Source organism: Ruditapes philippinarum, unplaced genomic scaffold, assembly GCF_026571515.1.
Source record: "Ruditapes philippinarum isolate M1 unplaced genomic scaffold, ASM2657151v2 ctg3376_1_1_1_1, whole genome shotgun sequence".
In the NCBI taxonomy this organism is placed as follows: domain Eukaryota; kingdom Metazoa; phylum Mollusca; class Bivalvia; order Venerida; family Veneridae; genus Ruditapes; species Ruditapes philippinarum.
In genome coordinates, this window is record NW_026857158.1 from 8,834 (window position 1) to 29,521 (window position 20,688).

Below are 20,688 nucleotides of genomic sequence, written 5' to 3' on the forward strand. Positions count from 1 at the left end.
CTTATCTGCTTGTTCTTCTGCCATGTATCATTGTTTGTCAAACCTAAATATACCATGAGTGAACTGCCAAATGTAAATAATTGAATACCTCCTGACATCTGCAATACACTACTATGGACAAGTGCAATTTTTGTACATTTTGTAGAATAAGCTAGATAATTATATAAGATAGCAACTAAATTGGACAAGATCTCTTCATTTAATACTTATTTTAATCATCTGGCAGGTTTTCTGTCGTAAATGACTTGTTTCTGGAAGCAACGTTGCAGATTAAAGCACCATTTCCGTTTTGAGCCCATACATGTTCTTATATAATTAATATATATAATTAATCTGTAAGATGCAAATATATCATTCTATTGAATATCAAAGGAACTTACATGATCATTGATAAGGAAATTATCTGAAAAAAGTGACGTTATAAAGATCAAGGCAAAGATAAAGTGTCAAATTCCAATTATACAAGTTTAACCTTACTGTACATAATAGTACACAAAGGAACATATTTTGATATTATGTTAGAATTATTATAACGAGACAAACAAACATCAAGCAGAAAGAACAAATCAATTTGAAAAGAATACGGTCTTGAACGTTAAAGATACTAGAACTCATTTTCCGGAAGTAACATATATATGAACATAATTTAGTACATAATTTAGATAAATGTACAGGGAGGTGAACTATATCTGCCTCTATAAATCATTGTACGGTTTCCAAGATTAATTGTATATTCTAAATGCTTTTACAAATAAAACTGTGATATAAAAGCAATAAAAGCATTTTAACAATTGTACATAATGATCTAGTTTATCCTGCTTCTAGTGTCAGATAGTGTTCAATCTTATACAATATCAAGTTGCAAGCTTGTCTGACACTTGTAAACCGTTATGGAATCGGGTCAGACATACTAAATAAAGTCGGATTGTTGCCATTATTAGCAGTATGATCTCTATCCAGATAAATATTCACATATAAAAACTAAATTTTACATTGACTGTCGTATTTATGAAATAATCACCCTTTCAAAAGATTATCCAAAAGCAATCCTTTTAGAAGAGCACTCATTAAATGATCGTACATTCAAACGAGAATGGAAACAAAAATCGTCTTTCAAGAGGGAACACGCTTCACGTTACTGATTTAACAAGATTCTTCAAATCATATGCCTCTTTTTATAAAAGTAAATGTAATTCGTACATATTTACATTATTTTCTTCTACGAAGTAAATCGTCGCCTTTCATGATATGGAACATTTATTTGCAGAGTTGCAGAATCAAGAAAACATTGTTAAATATTGAATAAATCAGCAAAAACTATATTGAAAGACATCTGCATTGATTCCTTTTAACATTTTGATTTCAAAGATAGCAAAAAAACATGTTTTGTGCATTTCAACAGAGTAAATTATATCAAAATTTGAATATGTCAATGCATCATTTCTCTCAAATGTTCGCAAAATAAGAAGTTACTTCGATTTTCGAACAAAAATATGTCTATTAAGTCATATTTACAACACTTGTCTAAACTAACGTCTTGGAAGGGAACTATTGAGTAATGTAAAATGGTAATTACCAGCACTTTAAAGAAAACTTTAACGGCTGAAAGATTTAATTAAAAGTTTTCTAGACTAAGCGTCTTTCTTTTTCTATTAAAAATTATGATCGTTTTTATATAGAACAAAACGTATTTCTTATTTTATTTCCCTTTTATAACATTTTCTTAACCCCTTATATAACAAACTTTTTTTATGTCAAAACAGAATGCGTTTTATGTGTATCCTTTTAATCCATATTCGCACAGTCTAATGTTTGCGATGTCTATTATTATTCCAACCTTACCTATATATTATTCCTAATCTTATCACAATTAAATGCATTGAACCGTTTATCTTTGATCACCACTAGTCCACTAGTCCTCTTTGATAGATGGATCTTAACAATTGTATTTCCTCAAAACATAATTCACAATCATGAAACATATGACAATATTAAATATATTCATATGCTTTCACTCAAATAACGAGACGCGTTTCTTAATGACCAAATGGTGTTTGTAAACAAATCTGATAAAAGAGGAAAACAGAGAAATAGGTTTTCTGATCCCTTTTCAAAATTCCATTTTGTTGAGTTCCGCCCATTGTTTTCTCGTTTAGGGCACATGCTTTCTATTACTTTAGGAGGACGCGACGCCAAAGGCATGGCACAGGAATGTCACACTGAAAGTTCCATAATTACCGCCGTATGAACACATCTGCGCATGTTTCTAAATTCAAAACTTTACCATTTCATGTTTATACCGGTGCTAGATGCCGTGGACGGTAGGTTGCACCTGACAATACCGTCCATGAACAGGCTTAATCTAACAGAGTCTGCAACATTTTCAATTTTGTCGTTTTGGGTTTTCTGGTGGTATTCTTACTTTCTCTATTTTGAATACTGATAAATAATTTCCATCTCCTATTAGCAGCCCTGTTGAAACCATAATCAATGTGTTATTTATAAATCGTCTACATTTTTAAAGATTGATAGATTAATATTTTTGAAACGGTAACAGAATATTCGTTTTGTTTTATCATGTAGCAATAATATACTTTTATGTACATTTATTATCATATAAAACGGCAACGGCACTTTTAGCAGAAGCAAATATCGTTTTTATCATCACCAGTGTTTACGCTGCCCGATGCCAAGTGCAGCATGGCATCTGTAAAAAGCTGCTCTTTAATTCACTTCAGTATTGTTACATTGTTTGGCTCGGGATAATTGATTCCAACACTTTTCCGTTTGCAGATTGAATACCGCTCACACCGGTGCTACGGCGTGAGAGATTTTGCACTTTTTACATCTCTCATTTACAGACTCAGTCGAACCGAATGTGCAATTTTCATATAATTTTGTTTCGAGGAATCACTCTTCCGGATTTTAAACTTTTACATATCAAGGAGTCAAACTTACCATACGGTATGTAAAAATAATGTTATCTTAATGTATATCTCACTCTTTAGTTTAATGTTTGTATCTCTACTGTAACGGGGTTACTTCTTTGTCCCTGTGTAACAAAAGTCATATCATATCATAGTTTGGGGACTTTTGTGTCGGAATTAAAACGTATACGTTTACATGCACAGTGCGTTAACTGGTGTGCAGGTATTAGTTTCATTACTTGACAACAGGAGACGTGTTTTTATTTTTGCCTTTAATACAAAAGAGAGAAAAATTCAAAACACTCGTCAATCTGATTTATAGTCTGGGGCTACGCCACCTCGAACAAATCAGATTGCCTCGTGTCCGGATGCTCTTTCTATTACCAATCATGTAAAAGCTATTTTATAACGCTTTCAATGTCTAGAATGACATCAAGACAATCAGTTTTCGCGCTTAACATTATAGATAATGTGTCATCTCTGACATTTAATTTCCTGTTATGAATATATCAGAGCCACCTTAAAAGGTCCTTGTTTCTACAGAGTCAGTATTCAATTTTTATTTTTCAAGTTTTAACATATCATAGAGAAGTACCGGTAACTAAATATTTTGTCCCAAACCAAATGATGATGTCTTGCCCTTGAGTTTAAGATAACACTTTTTTAAGGAAGAAATTCAAAACTTATATTCGCCCCGCAATTTTGGTATGTACGTTTGAAGCATGCTGAGATGGCAATTTGTTAGAAGCAATAAATTATAGTATTTTAATATACACTTTTTACACAAAAAATCAAGGTGGACTACATATAAACGTTAATAGAAAGTGGATAAGGGTAACGGACAATTACAAAATATATAACACTGACATAATTATACAAATTATGCTGTCTCTCTACTATTTGCAATTAATAACATGTTGATTGTAACCGACAAAACGTTATTCGTTGATCCTTTTATTACTGTAAGGGGCGCTAATGTTTGTATTACTTTCATAACAAATAGATGAGTCTTGTGCTCCAAAATGACGTTATTGTGACTTTTATAATCAAACTGCGTTCTTTATATGACATATGTTTCGCCATTGACAGTTTTTTATTCATACGCTACTGTGACAAATAGTTACGGATGAAAATTAAAAGAAAAAACAAACACAAAACAAAACAACATGAAAATAAGTAATTGAAGTAAACCATTTAAAATAGGGTAGAATATATAGTACGCTATGAAATAACCTAAATCGGACTTGTATTTGCGGTTCGGACCGAAATATTCCTTCCTCGGGTACTGCCCGGCAAGCTTCGCTACTGCCTAATGGGATGGTTACCTCGGGACATGTACTTGGATGAGAACTGCAACACATGACAGGTACTATCAATTTCTTCATCAATTACCTTGTTTAATTGACACAGTCAAATGCAAATATGTATTTAATTCTTACAAGATCAAACAAAATGCTGGTCGTATACTATATTTAGTTAGCTAAAATGGTCAATAATGTTTGATAATAAATATACATTTTTTGCACTTAACATGTGCGTTAATTCAACTGAAATAATTAAAGAAACCTTTCGATGTATTTTAATGAATTCATTTAAACACTGGCGTATAATATCACGATTTGAAATATGTATCACTATCTCTTATGCGTTAAATGTTTAATACACTTCGGCGATTGACTGACATTTTGGAAAAGAATAAACAACAATCGATCCAAAATTAATTTAAGAGCAAAGCATAAAACTAGTTTCTGACTTTCAGGTGTTTATCGAATTCCCAAACTAAATTATAAGATATTTAATACAATTGGACGTGATCTTAGTACTAAACAGATAAAGGTCAAGCGTTTTATTGTGTTAAACCTGGGTACAATGGGTACAATAAATTGTACGAAGTTCTTATGACACAATTTTAGATAAAAATGTATTTACCAATTAAGGTACCTTATTTGCTTCGGTTTATACAGAATTGATTTCAGTCATGGGATACTTATTTCATTTATTATGCAATAAATGAAGAAATATTCAGGAGAAAGCATCATGAACTGTTTGAATTCTTTTCGAAAGTGGTAATTTTAGAAGCTTATTGAATGTAAATGAAAGTGTCTGAATAAGATTATTGAAATCACGTTAATATGACAACACGATTTATTTAGACACACTTTGTTCACGATAAGTCTTAAAACCGTGGCCTATACAACAGGAATTAATATTTTTGTTTGATTTTAAATCCAAAAGAAACACCATATTATTCCCTTGAAACAGTTTTTATAACAGTTACTTAAAAATACTACGCAACCCACACAAAGTTGAAAAAGAAACTTAAAAATTGAAATAACCTCGTTTGTATGGCCTAAAATAGAAATTCTATTTAACGTTTTTTTTACAAAACACATTTTCTTTGTTTGGTGTGTGTTAACAGTCAGTTGAACTATAACAATATAGATAATAGATAAAGTCCCCCTCCAGTTCTGGTGTAAATTTCCATTTACATTTTAAACTTAATATATATTTGAACTTCCTCAAGCAGAAAGACACATGTTTTAATTCTCGAGGGAGAAAATGTTATCTAAAGAATGTTCAATTTCATAGGATCCTGATTCAGAACATAAAACGCAAGGTCGCAAAAACTATTAAAAATTAACTCATAATTATATTGTTCAAAAGTAGCAAGTAAATATTCCCGTAGAAAATTTCTTTCTAGAAAATTGAGTGTAAAAATTAATTAAATGTATTAAAAAGGGATAAGAAACGATGCTAATTGTATTTAGATTTAACACAGAAATCTTACAAGGTCTGACTTTTTTTGGTTGCGGTTGGCTTCGCACCAACACCGTATAGGTCATATAGCGACTTTCTAGCTTAAACGTTGAAAGAAGACCTCAGGTGCACCTGTGTGAGGCACTTCAGGCTCAAACACCGACGTTGCAAAAATTAGACGGATAGCAATCTCACATGCAAAATCAGACGAGACTTGCGCGGCTCAAACTTACAGCGGTGTAAGACAAGTGTTAAGAAGTCACAACTATACCCACTCGGCCACGGACACCCTTAATGAAAGGTCTGGCACAAGTTTTTAATATGATGTTGTTATCGTTGTTTTCTACTTTTTGTTGACTCTGGTTTAATTAAGCCTGTTCATACAGAGGTAATTTGAAGCTACCGTTCAAGCCCGTTAGCACCGGCTTAAACAGAATTCAACATTTGTCATGAACTTGTATCTTGAACTTTAATTTTGAAACTACATATGAATTCTTGAATTTCTTTAAATGATAGTTGTTCAGTATAAAAAGTCTTTTGATGACTCGCAGGGAGTTATATATAAAAGCATTGATATTTTATTATTATACAAAGATGCAGCAATACTGCCTCTTTATAATATGCTTATACAATATTTGATCATAGTGAGGCCAAGACAATATGTATAAGAAAGAATTGTAACTCATGTGATATTTAATGATAATACAATTATGAATTAAAACATCTACATATAGGGCATTGCGTAAGTTTATAGTGTTTTGAACATAGCTTACAAAATGAGTGCAAATGTTTACTTACATATGATTTATGTATCCAACAAACAAAGTTCATATAATACATAGTTTGTAAGCATGAGTAAAGCTGATTATGATATGAATACATTTCCTTATGAAGGTAATATAATTATGTAAATAAACAGAACTTGTGATAGCTGCACATTAAAATTAGAATAGTTATGCCAAGGTATAAATTGTACAAATATGTTGTTTAAAGCAATTTCAATTCTCAAAGTCAAAGGCTTCTATCTTTTTGGCCGACATTAGCCGTATTTACCGTTCTAGTATTGACAATACCCTCCGAAGTCTTTGCAGAATGATATTTGCTGTAAGTTGTGGAACAAACTGGTAGGTTTTCACATAGACAGTCTCTAAATTGTCTGCTCATTATGCAGTACATTATGAAATTGATCGCGTTATTTGTCAGAGACAATATGTCAAGGGTATCGGCAAACAACATGTAATAATCCATGAAGAACTTCTCTTTAAACACTGAGATTAGGACAAGAATAGCCGCTGGCAGCTCTGATATAATAAACATTGTAATGATGGCCAAAAGCATAACAGTTGTTCTTTTATGCGCACGCATTCTTCTCGATGTAGCCGTAAGCTTTAATGACTCGCTGAGTTGTTGACTTTCACGCAATGTTTTTAGCAAAAAGAAACCGAAGACACAAATTAAAACACAAGGCAATACTTTTCCAACTAAGATGAATAGCCAAACATTTATGGCGTTCATAGTCGTTGAGTTTTTCAAATAAATCTGGAGATTTTTTATTCTGTAGATTGTTGCGTTATGAGAAGGTACTGGTACTGGTATAACATCTGTAACAACGTAGTTTGGAACCGACACAATGATTGAAGCTATATAAACACCAACGATTGCAGCTCTGGTACGTGTTACACTCATGTTCCAGCGTCCCCTTGAGCGGATAAAAAAGTATCTGAAAAGGAAGACAAAACATGTGAAGGTAAGAACGTCAATTTATTGATTTGATTACTTCACTTTGCAATTTGCTAACAAACCCTTACTTTAAAAACAATGAACAAATGCTTAAGTTCTGGTAAAAAGTTTGAAATATAAAAGGAAGTATAAAATTACTCAAATCAAATTGATATCAGATTCAATAAATTGCATGTTCAAATTCCCTTTAACAAGCATTGGTTAAAGTCATTGCCAATGTTTCAAAAAGGTTTTTTACGTACATGTTTATTTTCATTAATGCCGAGAGCAAAACCATTTACATTTTTACATTTTCATATAAATGTAGATTATAAATTCTGACATTAAGTAGGCATTACCATTTCAAAGTAATATTAATCCATAAGCATTGTGGTGATGCAAATGAAATATGTCCGACTTTTCCTTGACTTTCAAGTGCAAAAGCGGCATTTGTAAACAACGTCTTATTTTATAAAATTGTGTGGGATGAAATGCGATACTGTATTTACCGTTACGATTTTGAAATTAATGTTCTCCAACGGCAACTTGTCAATACACCAACATATGGGAAACAGAAATGTTTAAAACAAAGCAGAACAAACATTTTCGAATGAGATCTATATTGAACTAAATTGCAAAAGGTCTTATTCATCTTAAAGAAATTTCATAATTGCGTAGACATAGATAAACCTTGCATGAATCTTAAAGACCGCTCATTCGTGTTGAATATATATGATGCAAATGTAAGATTTTTAATATTATGATTGCTTTTCTTTAGTGTATCTGACTGAAAAGCATAACATAAATGTCAAAATTGAAGAGTCTTAGTCAAGTCATATTCCCGGGGAAACTTGGAATTTTTATCTCTATTTTGTTGATTGCCCAGAGTTAAATGTACAACAACATTTTATTGATTACTATGAAAGGAAAACATACATTTTAATGCATTTTAATTGTAATAAAGATTTACGAAAAATAACATTCCGACTTCAACGTAATCTAATGTACAGAATAAGATGTTTTTGTGGTTGGTTATAATTTTATTTTTAAATGTTGTTATGTAAGTTGCTCATTAGAAAAAACCAAACATAATTGTCAAGGCTGTATTACAAATTGTTCAACCGCTTTTTTTTACTACAACATGATTTACTTGTGAGCATATTCTGCCCTATTCATACATGGAACTTTACTCAAAATTAAGTGCGTTACATGCGAAGTGGTTAAGCTTGATTAATTCAAACCACTTGCCTCTTACCGCTAGGGGGTTTTTTCCCGAAAGGGACTTTGGATTCTTTCAGTTTAGGCAGCTAGACAGATAAAAACAAACTAAAATGATTTAAAGAATTTAGTTATCCTACCTTACATTTTAATACATTTTAATTGTAATAATGTTTTTGTGGTTATAATGTTATTTTCAAAATTCATTAAAAAAAACAAAATTGTCAAGGCTGTAATACAAATTGTTCAACCGCTTTTTTATTTCAACATAGTTAACTTGTAAGAATATTCTGTCCTATTCATACATGGAACTTTACTTAAATTCAAGTGCTTCGAGGCGAAGTGGTTAAGCTCGTTTACTTCAAACCACTTGCCTCTCACCGCTATGGGTTTTTCCCGTAAGGGACTTTGGATTCTTTCAATTAAGGCATCTAGACAGATAAAAACAAACTAAAATGATTTCAAGAATTAATTTATCCTACCTTATCGCCGACATGAGAACGGCTAACCAAAGTGATACAGTATGAGTTGTTATACTCAAACAGGAATGGACAGCTAAATAATGACTCCACCCGTACGTGTATCTCTTAAGCCGGTCGTCTGTAACAGAAAACGACATTATAATATGAAATAATGAAAAATATACGTCATAAAATATACATTTTCCATTTTTGCTTCTGATAAAGATTGAGAGGATATTCCGTTTTTTTTCTATAAATACAGGATTCATTTTCAGTGAGTAGTATGAAATTAAATATTTCATGAGTGACGGTAGCCACCGGTGAAATTTCATAATTTTCATACAACAAGAAGAAAATAAATCCAGTATTTATAGAAAAAAACTTGAACTTTCTGTTTATAATTATTCTTCTTTTTTGGCATTATAATCCCTTAACTTTTGTGTTATGGCAGAATTTAGAAAACAAAGTACATTTGTAGTACGACATGACACCAGTAAAAATACGGAAAAATATGTTTCACTGCATTGAAAAATAAATCTTTACAGTGAAAATACGGAGAATAAAAACACGCATTTTATTTCATCAATATTTCTCAATATCTCATTTATAAGTATATAATAAAAAGGAAAGAGAAGCAGAATAAAATATTTCATCCTTTTTCTAATTAAATTTTACACATTTTTTGCAAATTAAAGTTAATAAAGGTGATATGAATGCAATATGTAGAAGACCACCGCAAAAGATAACATACTTTAACACATACATATTAATGAAATGTCGTACAAAATTTGTCTTATCAAAAACATAAATCTATGAAGATTGTTCAATGATTTCCGACTTTTATGTATACACTATCTAATGTAAATGTTTCGTTTGACTTACTTAGATCCGTCAGAAGGTAATAGTGCATTGCATACGGCACATAGTCAAGCATCGTTAAAATATCAGAGATTGCTATCCCAGTGAGAATACAGTTTATTGAATTAATCATCTTCTTCTGGCATAAGATTACGATGTTGACGATGTTTGTGGAAATCCCGAACGTACAAATTACCAGGCTGATATATGGATGCATGTACCAATACGCCAAAGCGTAGGCTTCCAAATTTCTGTACATTGTGGACGTCATTTCGTCACTCCCGCGCGAGCTGTTATTCATCATAGACTGAAATATATAAAGACAAAGACATTTGATATTATAAATATTTTTTAACATGGCAGTGATTGCAATCTTTCTCTGTAACACTTATTTCAGTTATTTCAGTACAGGAAAAAAACAATGTCAAAATATCATAACAAAAGGGCCCTATTCCGTCGACATATTTATCGTTCTTACAATGAAAAACACGATAACATTGATATCTTACATGCTTGTCATCGATGGCATATTCTGCACATTTTATCAAAGTTTTGTATATATTTATTTATATAAGTTTTGATATGCATTATCCTATTCCAATTCGTTTGCTTCATTATGTGTCATAAGATGGTGTTTAAGGTATCAAGTTCTTTATAATTTAAAACTTAAGTTTAATTATTGTTTATAATTAAAACACAAGTACAAGATTCTAAAACATTACAAAGTGAAACTGTTAAAAACACGAAGTTTATATTTCATAACTTCACAAAGTATCCGTTGATAATTTGGTGTGTCTTTTCCTGGTCCTTTCTCCGTTACCACTGTTTAACAAATAAATACAGAATCTGGTAGGGTAAGAATAATAATTTAAATCCTTCCAATATATCTTGCTACAGACAATGGTGTTTCAATATGTTCATCAAACATCCATTGGACACTATTATTTATATCTAAGACTTTCAAAGTGAAAAACTATGTAAATTACGCGACGAGTGTAAATGACCCAAAAAACAATTCGATTGTGTATGTCACTCACATTCTATCATCTATCGCCAAAATGTAGACGCTTTGGTTATCAATGCTTAACATTTGTTACGAAGATACTTATATTAAAAAAAATCAGACATGTACACACTTTTTCAATAGTTTATTCAATTCGTCGTAAAGTACGACATAGTGTGTCTATCTTATTTGAAAAAAGGCTACTATTAGTATATTGCCAATTTTATTGAAACAGTTTTTTATCACTGTTTTATACTTTATTGTAACTGTATCATTTCACTGTTTGATTATTAGGTTTTTGATTTATTGCTATCATTTAATGCTATTAATATAATTTTTGAACAACAAAAAAATAGCAGTAAAGTTAGTGAATGACAAATGACAAGTTATTGAAATTTCATTTCAATTTATAATACACCACTATTTACATGCTCGTTTTATATATAATTTTTTAATATTAAGCTAAATTCAAAATATATAGCTCAACCATTTAATTGGACAAGCTATCTTTATTTATTTAATAAATAGTTTAATCATCCATCTGAGACGGAAGTAAGTGGCTTTATTCAGGAAGCGTACTTTGTAGATTATCAAATAATTTCCGTTTCGAATCCATAAAGGTTTCTTATAGAATCAATATATAAGATAACAGGATTTGTCAGATTTCGAAAGGAACTTAAAAGATCATTGATAAGAAAATTGTCTGTGAAAATAAGACACGTGTCAAATGGTACGCCAAAGATGAAATGTACAATTCCAACATAATAAGGCTGTACACATGTATACAAAATGAAACATAATTATTATGGAACGAATGTTACACGATCTTTGCAAATAAACGGACTAAGAAGCGCATTGAACGAGTATCATGTAAAATGTTTACTATCAGACAGTTTCACTTTAACACCTTAAAGCGTATTACATTTGATATGACAACAATACTCACTTTAAAGGTGTATTCGTACTTACGAGTGCTTTTAGAAATTAATAAAAACTCTCCGTTCTGAGGGACAGTCATAAAATACTTTTATATTCGTATGAGATTTGTTGCTATTCAAAAAAATACACACAAAAACACTTTTTTTAGAATAGGATAGTCCTACCATTATGAGAAAATAAGAAAAACAAGGGAGAACGACGATGACAGAAAATACCCCTAGATCAGCACCTCCTTCACCTCGACAGACACCATAATACCCTGCAGCAAAGCCACCCAAACGTGAACATCAGTCTAATTTTAGGAGAGTGTACATTAATATTTCCATTTCTTAAATTGAAATGAATATTAATGAACACGAACCCATTTTCAGTAGAATTTGTATGAAATTATAATAAATGAATATCCTTTTAAAAGCATTAAAGAGCATTTTATTTGCCGAGATTTAAAATTAATAAAACATTGTTGAAACATGAATAAATCAACCAGAAATATTTGGAAAGAACGCAAAAAATGCATTGATTCCTTAATGTTGACTTCAAACGATGGGAAGAAAAATGCTGTAGTGCATATTTATACAGAGTACATAAATCAAATTTGAATATGCCAGTGATTCATTAAAATAAAATGATCCAAAAATGACAGTTTTCTACGATTTCTAAACTGAAATGTGTCATTCACAAAGTTACAAGATTTAAATTTAATTATAGCTGTTTACCTTTAGGTACAAAATAATACCTACCAGCACCCTTGTACGATAATGATACCCGCAGACTCTTTTCCTTTTCAAAATATCTTTTTTTTTATCTTATAAAGAAAGATAGACGTAAAATATTTTTAACTTATACGCCTTCGCTTCCTTGAAAATATCTATCTTTTTGAATTAAGTATTGACAATCACAATAAAATGTTTGCAAAATCTATTTTCACTCCTGAGTTAGTTAAACAAATCCTATAACCACCAATTGTATTAAATATATTATCTTTGATGACCTATAATTCCCTTGGATATATTAATAGATGGATCTATACAATCCTATTTCCGCATAACATAATGTGTAATTGTAATTAAAGCCCATGTGCCTCATAACAAGATTAAATAAATGTATAGACTTTCATTTAGATAACGAGATATATTCTGAATTACTTTATGCTATTTTGATATAAATCTAGAAGAAGAGGGGGAAAACAAAGAAATAGATTTTTAACACAAATCGATTGAGGATAATCATTGTTTGTTACCAGTCTTTTTGGTGTTAGAGATGAAACTGAGCTGGTAGAAAGGTACATCATCACAATTAACTATGTTATTTAGAAATCGACTACACTTGTACAGTTCGATAGTAATAATGATAACAATGATTTTGAAACAGGACCATGAACAGTTCATCGTCATATAAAGATTGCACAAGGGCACTGAAACTTTCAACATAATCTTATCAGTATGATTTATTATCAATCCAGCGGAGCAAACTTGCTTTGTTAACGTAAGTTTCAAAGTGATAAGGCACCATCTCAAATGTATATCATATTTATGTTTCCTAAAATTTCCAAATCGATGAAGGTATATGGAATCTCAGTGTATTTGTTTTTTTTATAAAATCTTTGTTTTTATAGTGAACAAATTTGGTTTACTTCTTGTTGTTCCTGTGTAATATCAGTCGGGCAATCATTTTCTTAAAAGTCATTTGTTTCTAAACAATCAGTGATCATATTTTAGAAATTAATTCATTTTTAATGATATATACAGAAGAGGCAATGTATTCGAAATCACAAGTCATATTGCTAAACAGTAGATGATAAAGTTTGACCTTTGAAAATATCATTATCTTTGCATGTCTTATAAAAGAATAAAATTTTAAAATTGTATTTGTCCTGCAATCATTTTACATTTACAGTGCGTTCGAAGCATGGTTAGATATCAAATTTAAAAAAGGAGTCATGATATGTCAATATAAAACGGCAAACTGAAATTGACTTATGTGTTGCTTCATTATTAATCACACAAGCAAACGAAATTACCGTCTTGTACTAAACGTTAATTTGTTTTGTTTGTTTGTTTCATTTTACGCCTTTTCCCAACAGTATTTCAGTCATATAGACGGGTAGTTTCCTAACCATCGTTTCTGGAGAGTTACACCAGTATTAGACTACCTTCCTCCTCGCTAAATTACCAAAGCATCTCCCGGGGATCGAACCCACGCCAGAGAGATAACTGGATTAGAAGTCATCGACTCTTACCCCTCGACCACGGAGGCGGTACATATAAATGTTAATGAGTGACTAATGTTCATAGAAAATCACTAACAAAAAGACTCTTAAGTATCATTATGTCCTTTTATATAACTTAAAGGTGATATTATTTAACATGATAACTTTAGCTTTAAGAGTTTTTCTTGACACGGCAAAGTAAAGATTCGATTATGGAAGCTTCTTAGTTATAGAGGAAGTGACACAATAATGTTTAGAAAACAAACAATTTTTAATGATTTAAAAACATTTTATCTTTAAAATCGTATAGCATAAATTAATTGCTTTATTAAAATGCGACGATTGATTTTTCCCCTTTTTTGCTGGAATTATTTGAAGCATTTATATATGTTAAATTGCGAGTTTGTGGAACACCAGTTGTTATATGACGCAAATTTATTGGTCATCAGTTTTACTTTTAAACATCATGTTTGGTTAATACTCTATTTACAGAGACTACAGGTCTTTTACAATCTCAGCAGTTGATTATAAATAGATTGAATCCGACAACAATGTATTCATTAATAGCTTTTTTATTGCTCTAAGGGGATCTACATATTCTTGTAATGAACTAGATAATTGATAAAAGATCGAGATATTTGATCAAATTAATTGAATGGGTTTATATATTAGATTAAAAAAACACATAAGTTTGTGTAAAAAGATTAAATATAAACTGTTGGGTACTATTTATTATTGTAATAACATTTAAATATCATATATCTTTTCACGTGACAGAAGAAGATAGATAAATATACAATTTTTCATCATAATGCTGTTTTATTTGCCAAGATATAAGAGAATTAAATCTCAAGTACATTTATGTTGTAACAGTATTTTTTCAGTTATATTTTAAACTGTAAGATGTATTGTCCTTACCTTAATATATACGGTGGTCTATCATCATCATTAGTTTCGCTTATAATAATCTATATTTAAATTAGTTGAATTGTCTTGGAAGCTATAATCTTATTGAAACATTCTCGAATTTGTGCAACCAGTACTAAGCAATTGGTGTAAAGTTTCATGCTCACGGAAACAACCGCTTGCCTCAGACGGGACTCGAATCTTCACGGCCAGGAATCCTTAGATTATGGAGCGACACGTTTACCACTCGACCCTGCCAGCATCACTTGTCGTTATAAGGTAAATTAATAAAGTATGTTATAGTTATAGTAAGTATGTAATAGTTTCAAACACATTATTAAAATACCATTCTCGCTACTAAAGTAATATACTCTATGAAATCACGGGAAATCAGTGATAACATAAATGTTGTACTTATTTTAGGGGGTAAACTTCCATAAAAAAACGTCAATTGAAATACATTTTCACATCAACCATTAGATTCTGAAGTAAATTCTGTTTCGATTTTTAGTAGTATTTAGAATACAGAATATAACTATGACAAAGAATTTTTTTCTTTATATTTTTGTCATGCATTCGTTAAATCATTAGAAAATCGTTTTACAATATTATTATTAATAAATGACTTTAGATAAATGATATTCTTTATATTACTGAAATATTTTATTTATCTTTCAATTTCTACTAATCAAAATGCACAGCAAAAGTTATCGTACAACTCAAAAAGCGTTAGCTAAAGCGGATTGTATTTTTTCTTTTTGTATTGCACTAAAAAGTGTGGACTTTATTTCGATCATTTAGCAGCATATATCGTTATATTCAAGGCGTAAAATGTTGTAAAACGCTTTGACGATTGTCTGACATTTGGAAAAAAAGGAAACAAATCGATGCAAAATTTATTAAAGAGCAAAGAATAAACCGATTGTATCCCTGACTTTCAGACAAATGCCGAATTCCCAAAGTTAATTATCAGATCTCTAGTCATCTTAGTACATACAACATAGACAAACGGGTTACAGTGTACACCCTATACCAAACGGAGATAAGACAGTGCACGAACATCTCTTTATGGCAAAAAAATCAAATAAAAGAATTCAATTCGGACAAAATTAAGGTACATTTTTATCTTCATTTTGGCTTTGATATGCTCATGACATTTCTTCTTTCAGACACTTAAGTCAGAGCATGTTTATTTAAGTAAAAAGAGTAACTAACAAAACTGCAACAAAGAGTTTATACACATTATATTCAAATTGTACCTTCTTTAAAAAATATCAAATTAAAAATGTATGTCTTAAACTCATAGAAATAAAGCTAAATAAGGAAATAAAAGTAGTATATCTAAATCATTTATTATGTCCAATTACTATTCAGATAATGTATGCAGCTTGGTGCAGATCTCCAAATAGTTTCATACCATACAAATCTGATAACAATGTAAGCGTTCGGCTGAATACTGTACGTCTTTTCTGTTTGATTAACATCTTTTTTGAATGAACGTAATTTAATGTATTTTGAGTGAACACGATAGCAATACTGTTTGTGAATTTATTTTGTTTAATTAAGTACCCAGCATTTTCATTTTCAAGAACAGTGTCTGTTAAAATCATTTATTTCCAACAATGTAATCCAATGCCCTCGTTAAACTCTTTCAAATTTATAAGCCGGAAAAAAGATTGAAAGAAAAATGTAATGAAGCAGAAAGTGTCATTTCTCAGGGCTAAAAGGAATCTACAAAATAAAAAAAATGTTGTTTTTTTATATTTTGTAAATGTGGTTGGTGGTTGTTGACAGGAAAATCTTTGTCGGCCAAATCATACTAAAACTGATTGACTGTATTAAAGGTGCATAATATGTCTTGACGTGTTATTTGCTATCTTAAATGAAGTAAGTTTTATTTCATATATTAAAGGCATTAGCATTCCTCAGACTACTCGTAATTGATATTCAAATAATCACTGTCTATATTCTTAATTATTCATATTTCATTGATAACCAGGCATTTAAAACACAGTTGAATAATAATCTTTTTAAGGATTGTCATAACGCGCACTTTTACCATTAAGTGCTTTTATGGCAAAAAGTTACACAGATGCCTTTCAAGTGTCAACAGACACGTTCTTAACCTTAAGATAAAGAAGTTGTAAGGAAATATTTCTCAGAAAAAACAGACAATAAAGTTCAACAGATTCATTAAGAGAACTTATCGGAGTGATATAACGATATCAATTTATAAATCCGGGTTGTCTCCTTTTTAGTAAGAAAATATTAATTTATTATTAAGTGTAAACAATACTTTTTTTGCGTTTCCAAATCATTTATGTACACTTCTCCATTCATATGCAGTATTGTTCTACTATTTATATGATTATTCTATCTAATGTTGAACATGTTTGTACAAAATAAATATGCACATAAAATTTCAAATAAAATATGGAACAAAGTGGTATCAATTAATTTATAATTCCCGGGACTTTAACAAATTCAGAAAATTCACTTTTGAACTTTTTTTCTAAATTAAAACAGGCATATTTTGTAAATGTGATTGTTATCAGGAAAATACTTTCTCAGACCAAACGTGAGAGATGTAAAATAATTTTAAAAAAATACTTTGATATCTAATATACATTAAATGTTATTACGTGGCATTTGCTGTGTTAAGCAAAGACACAAATGTTTTCTAAAACATCAGACAAACCCGTTTCAATGATATTTTATTAAATTAAGAATATCTTTAGCATTTGTTGGTTATTCATATTTTGTTGACAATTTTGTTGACATTGTAACAAACATTGAGCATTTTCTATGATTTACAAAATGTAACCTCACCTTAGTGCACTGTCAATGTCATCAAGCTTCTTAAAATAGTTTAGTATCGTAACCTAGGATTGGCATAACTTGTATTTACGAAACATTAGGCGTTAGAAAGACAAAAAGGCATCCAGATGCCCTCTAAGTGTCAATAGAAACGTTTTTAACTTCACGATATAGCTGATTTAGGGAACTTATTTCACAGAAAGTGAAGGAAATACAGTACTACAAATTCATTCATATTTATTGAAGCAATATTATGATATCAGTTATATTTATTTTTAAGTCCTTATAAGAAAGAAAACATTTAACGTTTCTTTTAATATATACATGTACTTATACTCGGGTGATTTATTTCTTCATTTTCTTTAATCATCCTCATACATTATTGTTCTATTCATTGTACTATTCAATATGATCATTTTTTCGGCAAGAAACACTTTCATCTTGTATTTTGTTAAATTAGAAAAAAAAACATGTTACATATATTATTGATACATCGAAGGGTTTATGAATGCATTGTCTGTTATGCCATGCATCGTATCGTGTCCTAAAGTACTTTCTAGTTTCCTGACTTACAGTGTCTAATGTGTCAAAATCCTTGACATGCCATTCATTTCCTATCATTGTGCTCTTGAGGGAGTTTTAATGATATTATCAGTTACCAATTCAGATAATAATCCAATTGTAATTGACAAGGCTACATTCTCGTCGTCTAAGAATGTATATTTTTAAAATGACCTAAGGATGTTCCACTTTATGTATATTACATGTAACGTTTTTTTTTCTGTTGAACACGTCTTCGTCGCGTTCGTGTGATGTATATGTATTGACAAAGTATTTAATTTAATCATCTCGTAAGAGTAATAAATGATTAAAATAATGCAAATAAATGTCTTGAAATTTTATTTTATGTTTTGTTGTCAAGTTTTTTCAAAGCCCTTATCTCGTTAAACGTCCTCTTTTTTCCGTATGAATATGGATATATATTTACTTAAAAACCAAAAACAAAACAAAAATCCGGTACAAACAGAAGCCAAATTCCGCGACATAAAAACGATAAAGAGCCCGCGCCTCAGTTAAATTAATCTTATTCTGGCTATATTAACCACAAATATATCTCGTCAGCAAACCAAATACTTTATGTGATTCAAAGTTTAGTGAATGATGCTGAAATGCATGAAAATTTTTTATTAAAATTAGTTATTGTTAAAAAGTACTACCTTAACGACAAGTTTGTCACAATCATGTTAATTACATGACTGTAAAAAAAATCTGTAAACAAATCTGTCAGTCACTTTTGTAACTATTCTATAATTTCAAAGCTTTAACTTGTTGTCAGTCAAACTGAATGTAGATAAATAGTTTCTCAGAACTGTTAAATTGAATCTATTTACCGTAAATTTTAAGAAAAAAGTATCACATTTTAACATAACTGTTGTTTAAATTTATTTTACTTGCATTTTTAGGCATAAAATATTTTCATATGACAACAGCAGTTAATTTTAATACAAAAATGATCTCCGAGATTTACAAATCAACATTTCTGTTGTTTTTTACACACCAAGTTAAATTGATCAATATCAATATCTTTTATAATAAGGAACCACTACTTTTACCTATTAACACAGTGTATGTATTCCTGTTATTCTTTAGGTAGACATACTTGTGATAAGTGTATCTTAACTCCATTGGAACGTGCCATTGAAATAACTAACGTAAGAACATGTTTAACATAAAATTACTGTTGTATCTTATTAATAAGCTGAATTTAAGAGTTATTCTTATTTTAATACGTAATCTTCTAAGCAAACTTTTAAATGAAAAATATCAATAATTATTTTGTAAGATAATAAAGTTCTTATAATTATTCATTATTGTAAACCAACACGGCACATAACTTCACCACCTCTTTATATTTGTCAGTAAACATTTTATTGTTTATTGATGCAGCCCAATTAAAATAATGCTATTAGTAAAATAAAATCGAAATGTAATTTATGAAATAATTATTTACGGAAGAAGAATGAATTAAAATAAAAATATAGTTACGGATATATACGAAAAAGAGAAAAAAATGAAATACCTGTATAAAACAATAACACAATAATTCAATATGTACAATTCTTGACCTTTTAAAAAGCTCACTAGCTGGACTTTTAATAGTAAATCTAACAATATAACCATTTTGATCATATACAATATTTTAATATTATGATAATGATAATATATAGAAAAAATATCTAAATAAATGATAATGTTCGTTTTATTTGGTACTTCCAATCCTTATCATTTTAACATTCTTTTTAAATCTTCATGCTGGTTTTAATACCTTTTAATTATCCAGTTGTTCACTGAGCACAGGAAATAACCAAAACGAATTTATCCAAATTTAATATGTCTAGCATAATTATCTTAAATCATGACCGTCCATTGTTCTTTAAAACCGTTTTACGATGGTTTCAGTAGATCAGCGGTTACTGTATTTAATTTCTGATACAACATCCACGGTTTATATAACTGACAGTATTGGAACAATATAGCGGACAATATAACACCGTGTACAGAGCAGAGTGATTCTGCTCTAAGAACAGAAGGAACCTTATTGGTTATTGGGCATTTATATCAGACTGCTTTTTATATTGCTAAATCTGCTATTGCCTATGATACCATTGTGAGAAGAAATAAATGTTTCTAAAAAATCTCTTGATTTCATAATCGAAAAAACTCATTGCAATAAATCCCTTTATTTTATTAAGATACTAGCAATTTTAAGTCTATTTCTATATTAAAAGGTTATATTGAACACAAACGATCTTTATAATGATAGTAATCATTATGAATAGTTTTTAAACATTAAATTGAGCTTCTTTGTGTGTT

The 20,688-nt window shown here is 30.1% G+C and overlaps 1 protein-coding gene across 1 annotated transcript; it reads right to left on the minus strand.

The window, feature by feature from the left end:
- Positions 1 to 6,371: 6,371 nt before the first annotated feature.
- LOC132748960 (G-protein coupled receptor dmsr-1-like) lies at positions 6,372 to 20,387 on the minus strand. The gene is made up of 4 exons (XM_060738623.1): positions 20,141 to 20,387; positions 9,965 to 10,247; positions 9,104 to 9,221; positions 6,372 to 7,404 (listed from the first exon to the last, which is right to left on the minus strand). Exons 2-4 carry the CDS (start codon positions 10,242 to 10,244, stop codon positions 6,696 to 6,698), a joined length of 1,107 nt encoding a protein of 368 aa, XP_060594606.1. The 5' UTR covers positions 10,245 to 10,247; positions 20,141 to 20,387; the 3' UTR covers positions 6,372 to 6,695.
- Positions 20,388 to 20,688: the final 301 nt, after the last annotated feature.

Coding starts and splice junctions, on each gene's coding strand:
- LOC132748960 (XM_060738623.1), bottom strand. CDS start 10,244: ATGATGAATAACAGCTCGCGCGGGAGTGACGAAATGACGTCCACAATG. Junction 9,222..9,964: donor TTACCTTCTGACGGATCTAA/GTAAGTCAAACG, acceptor TTTCTGTTACAG/ACGACCGGCTTAAGAGATAC. Junction 7,405..9,103: donor GTTCTCATGTCGGCGATAAG/GTAGGATAAATT, acceptor CTTCCTTTTCAG/ATACTTTTTTATCCGCTCAA.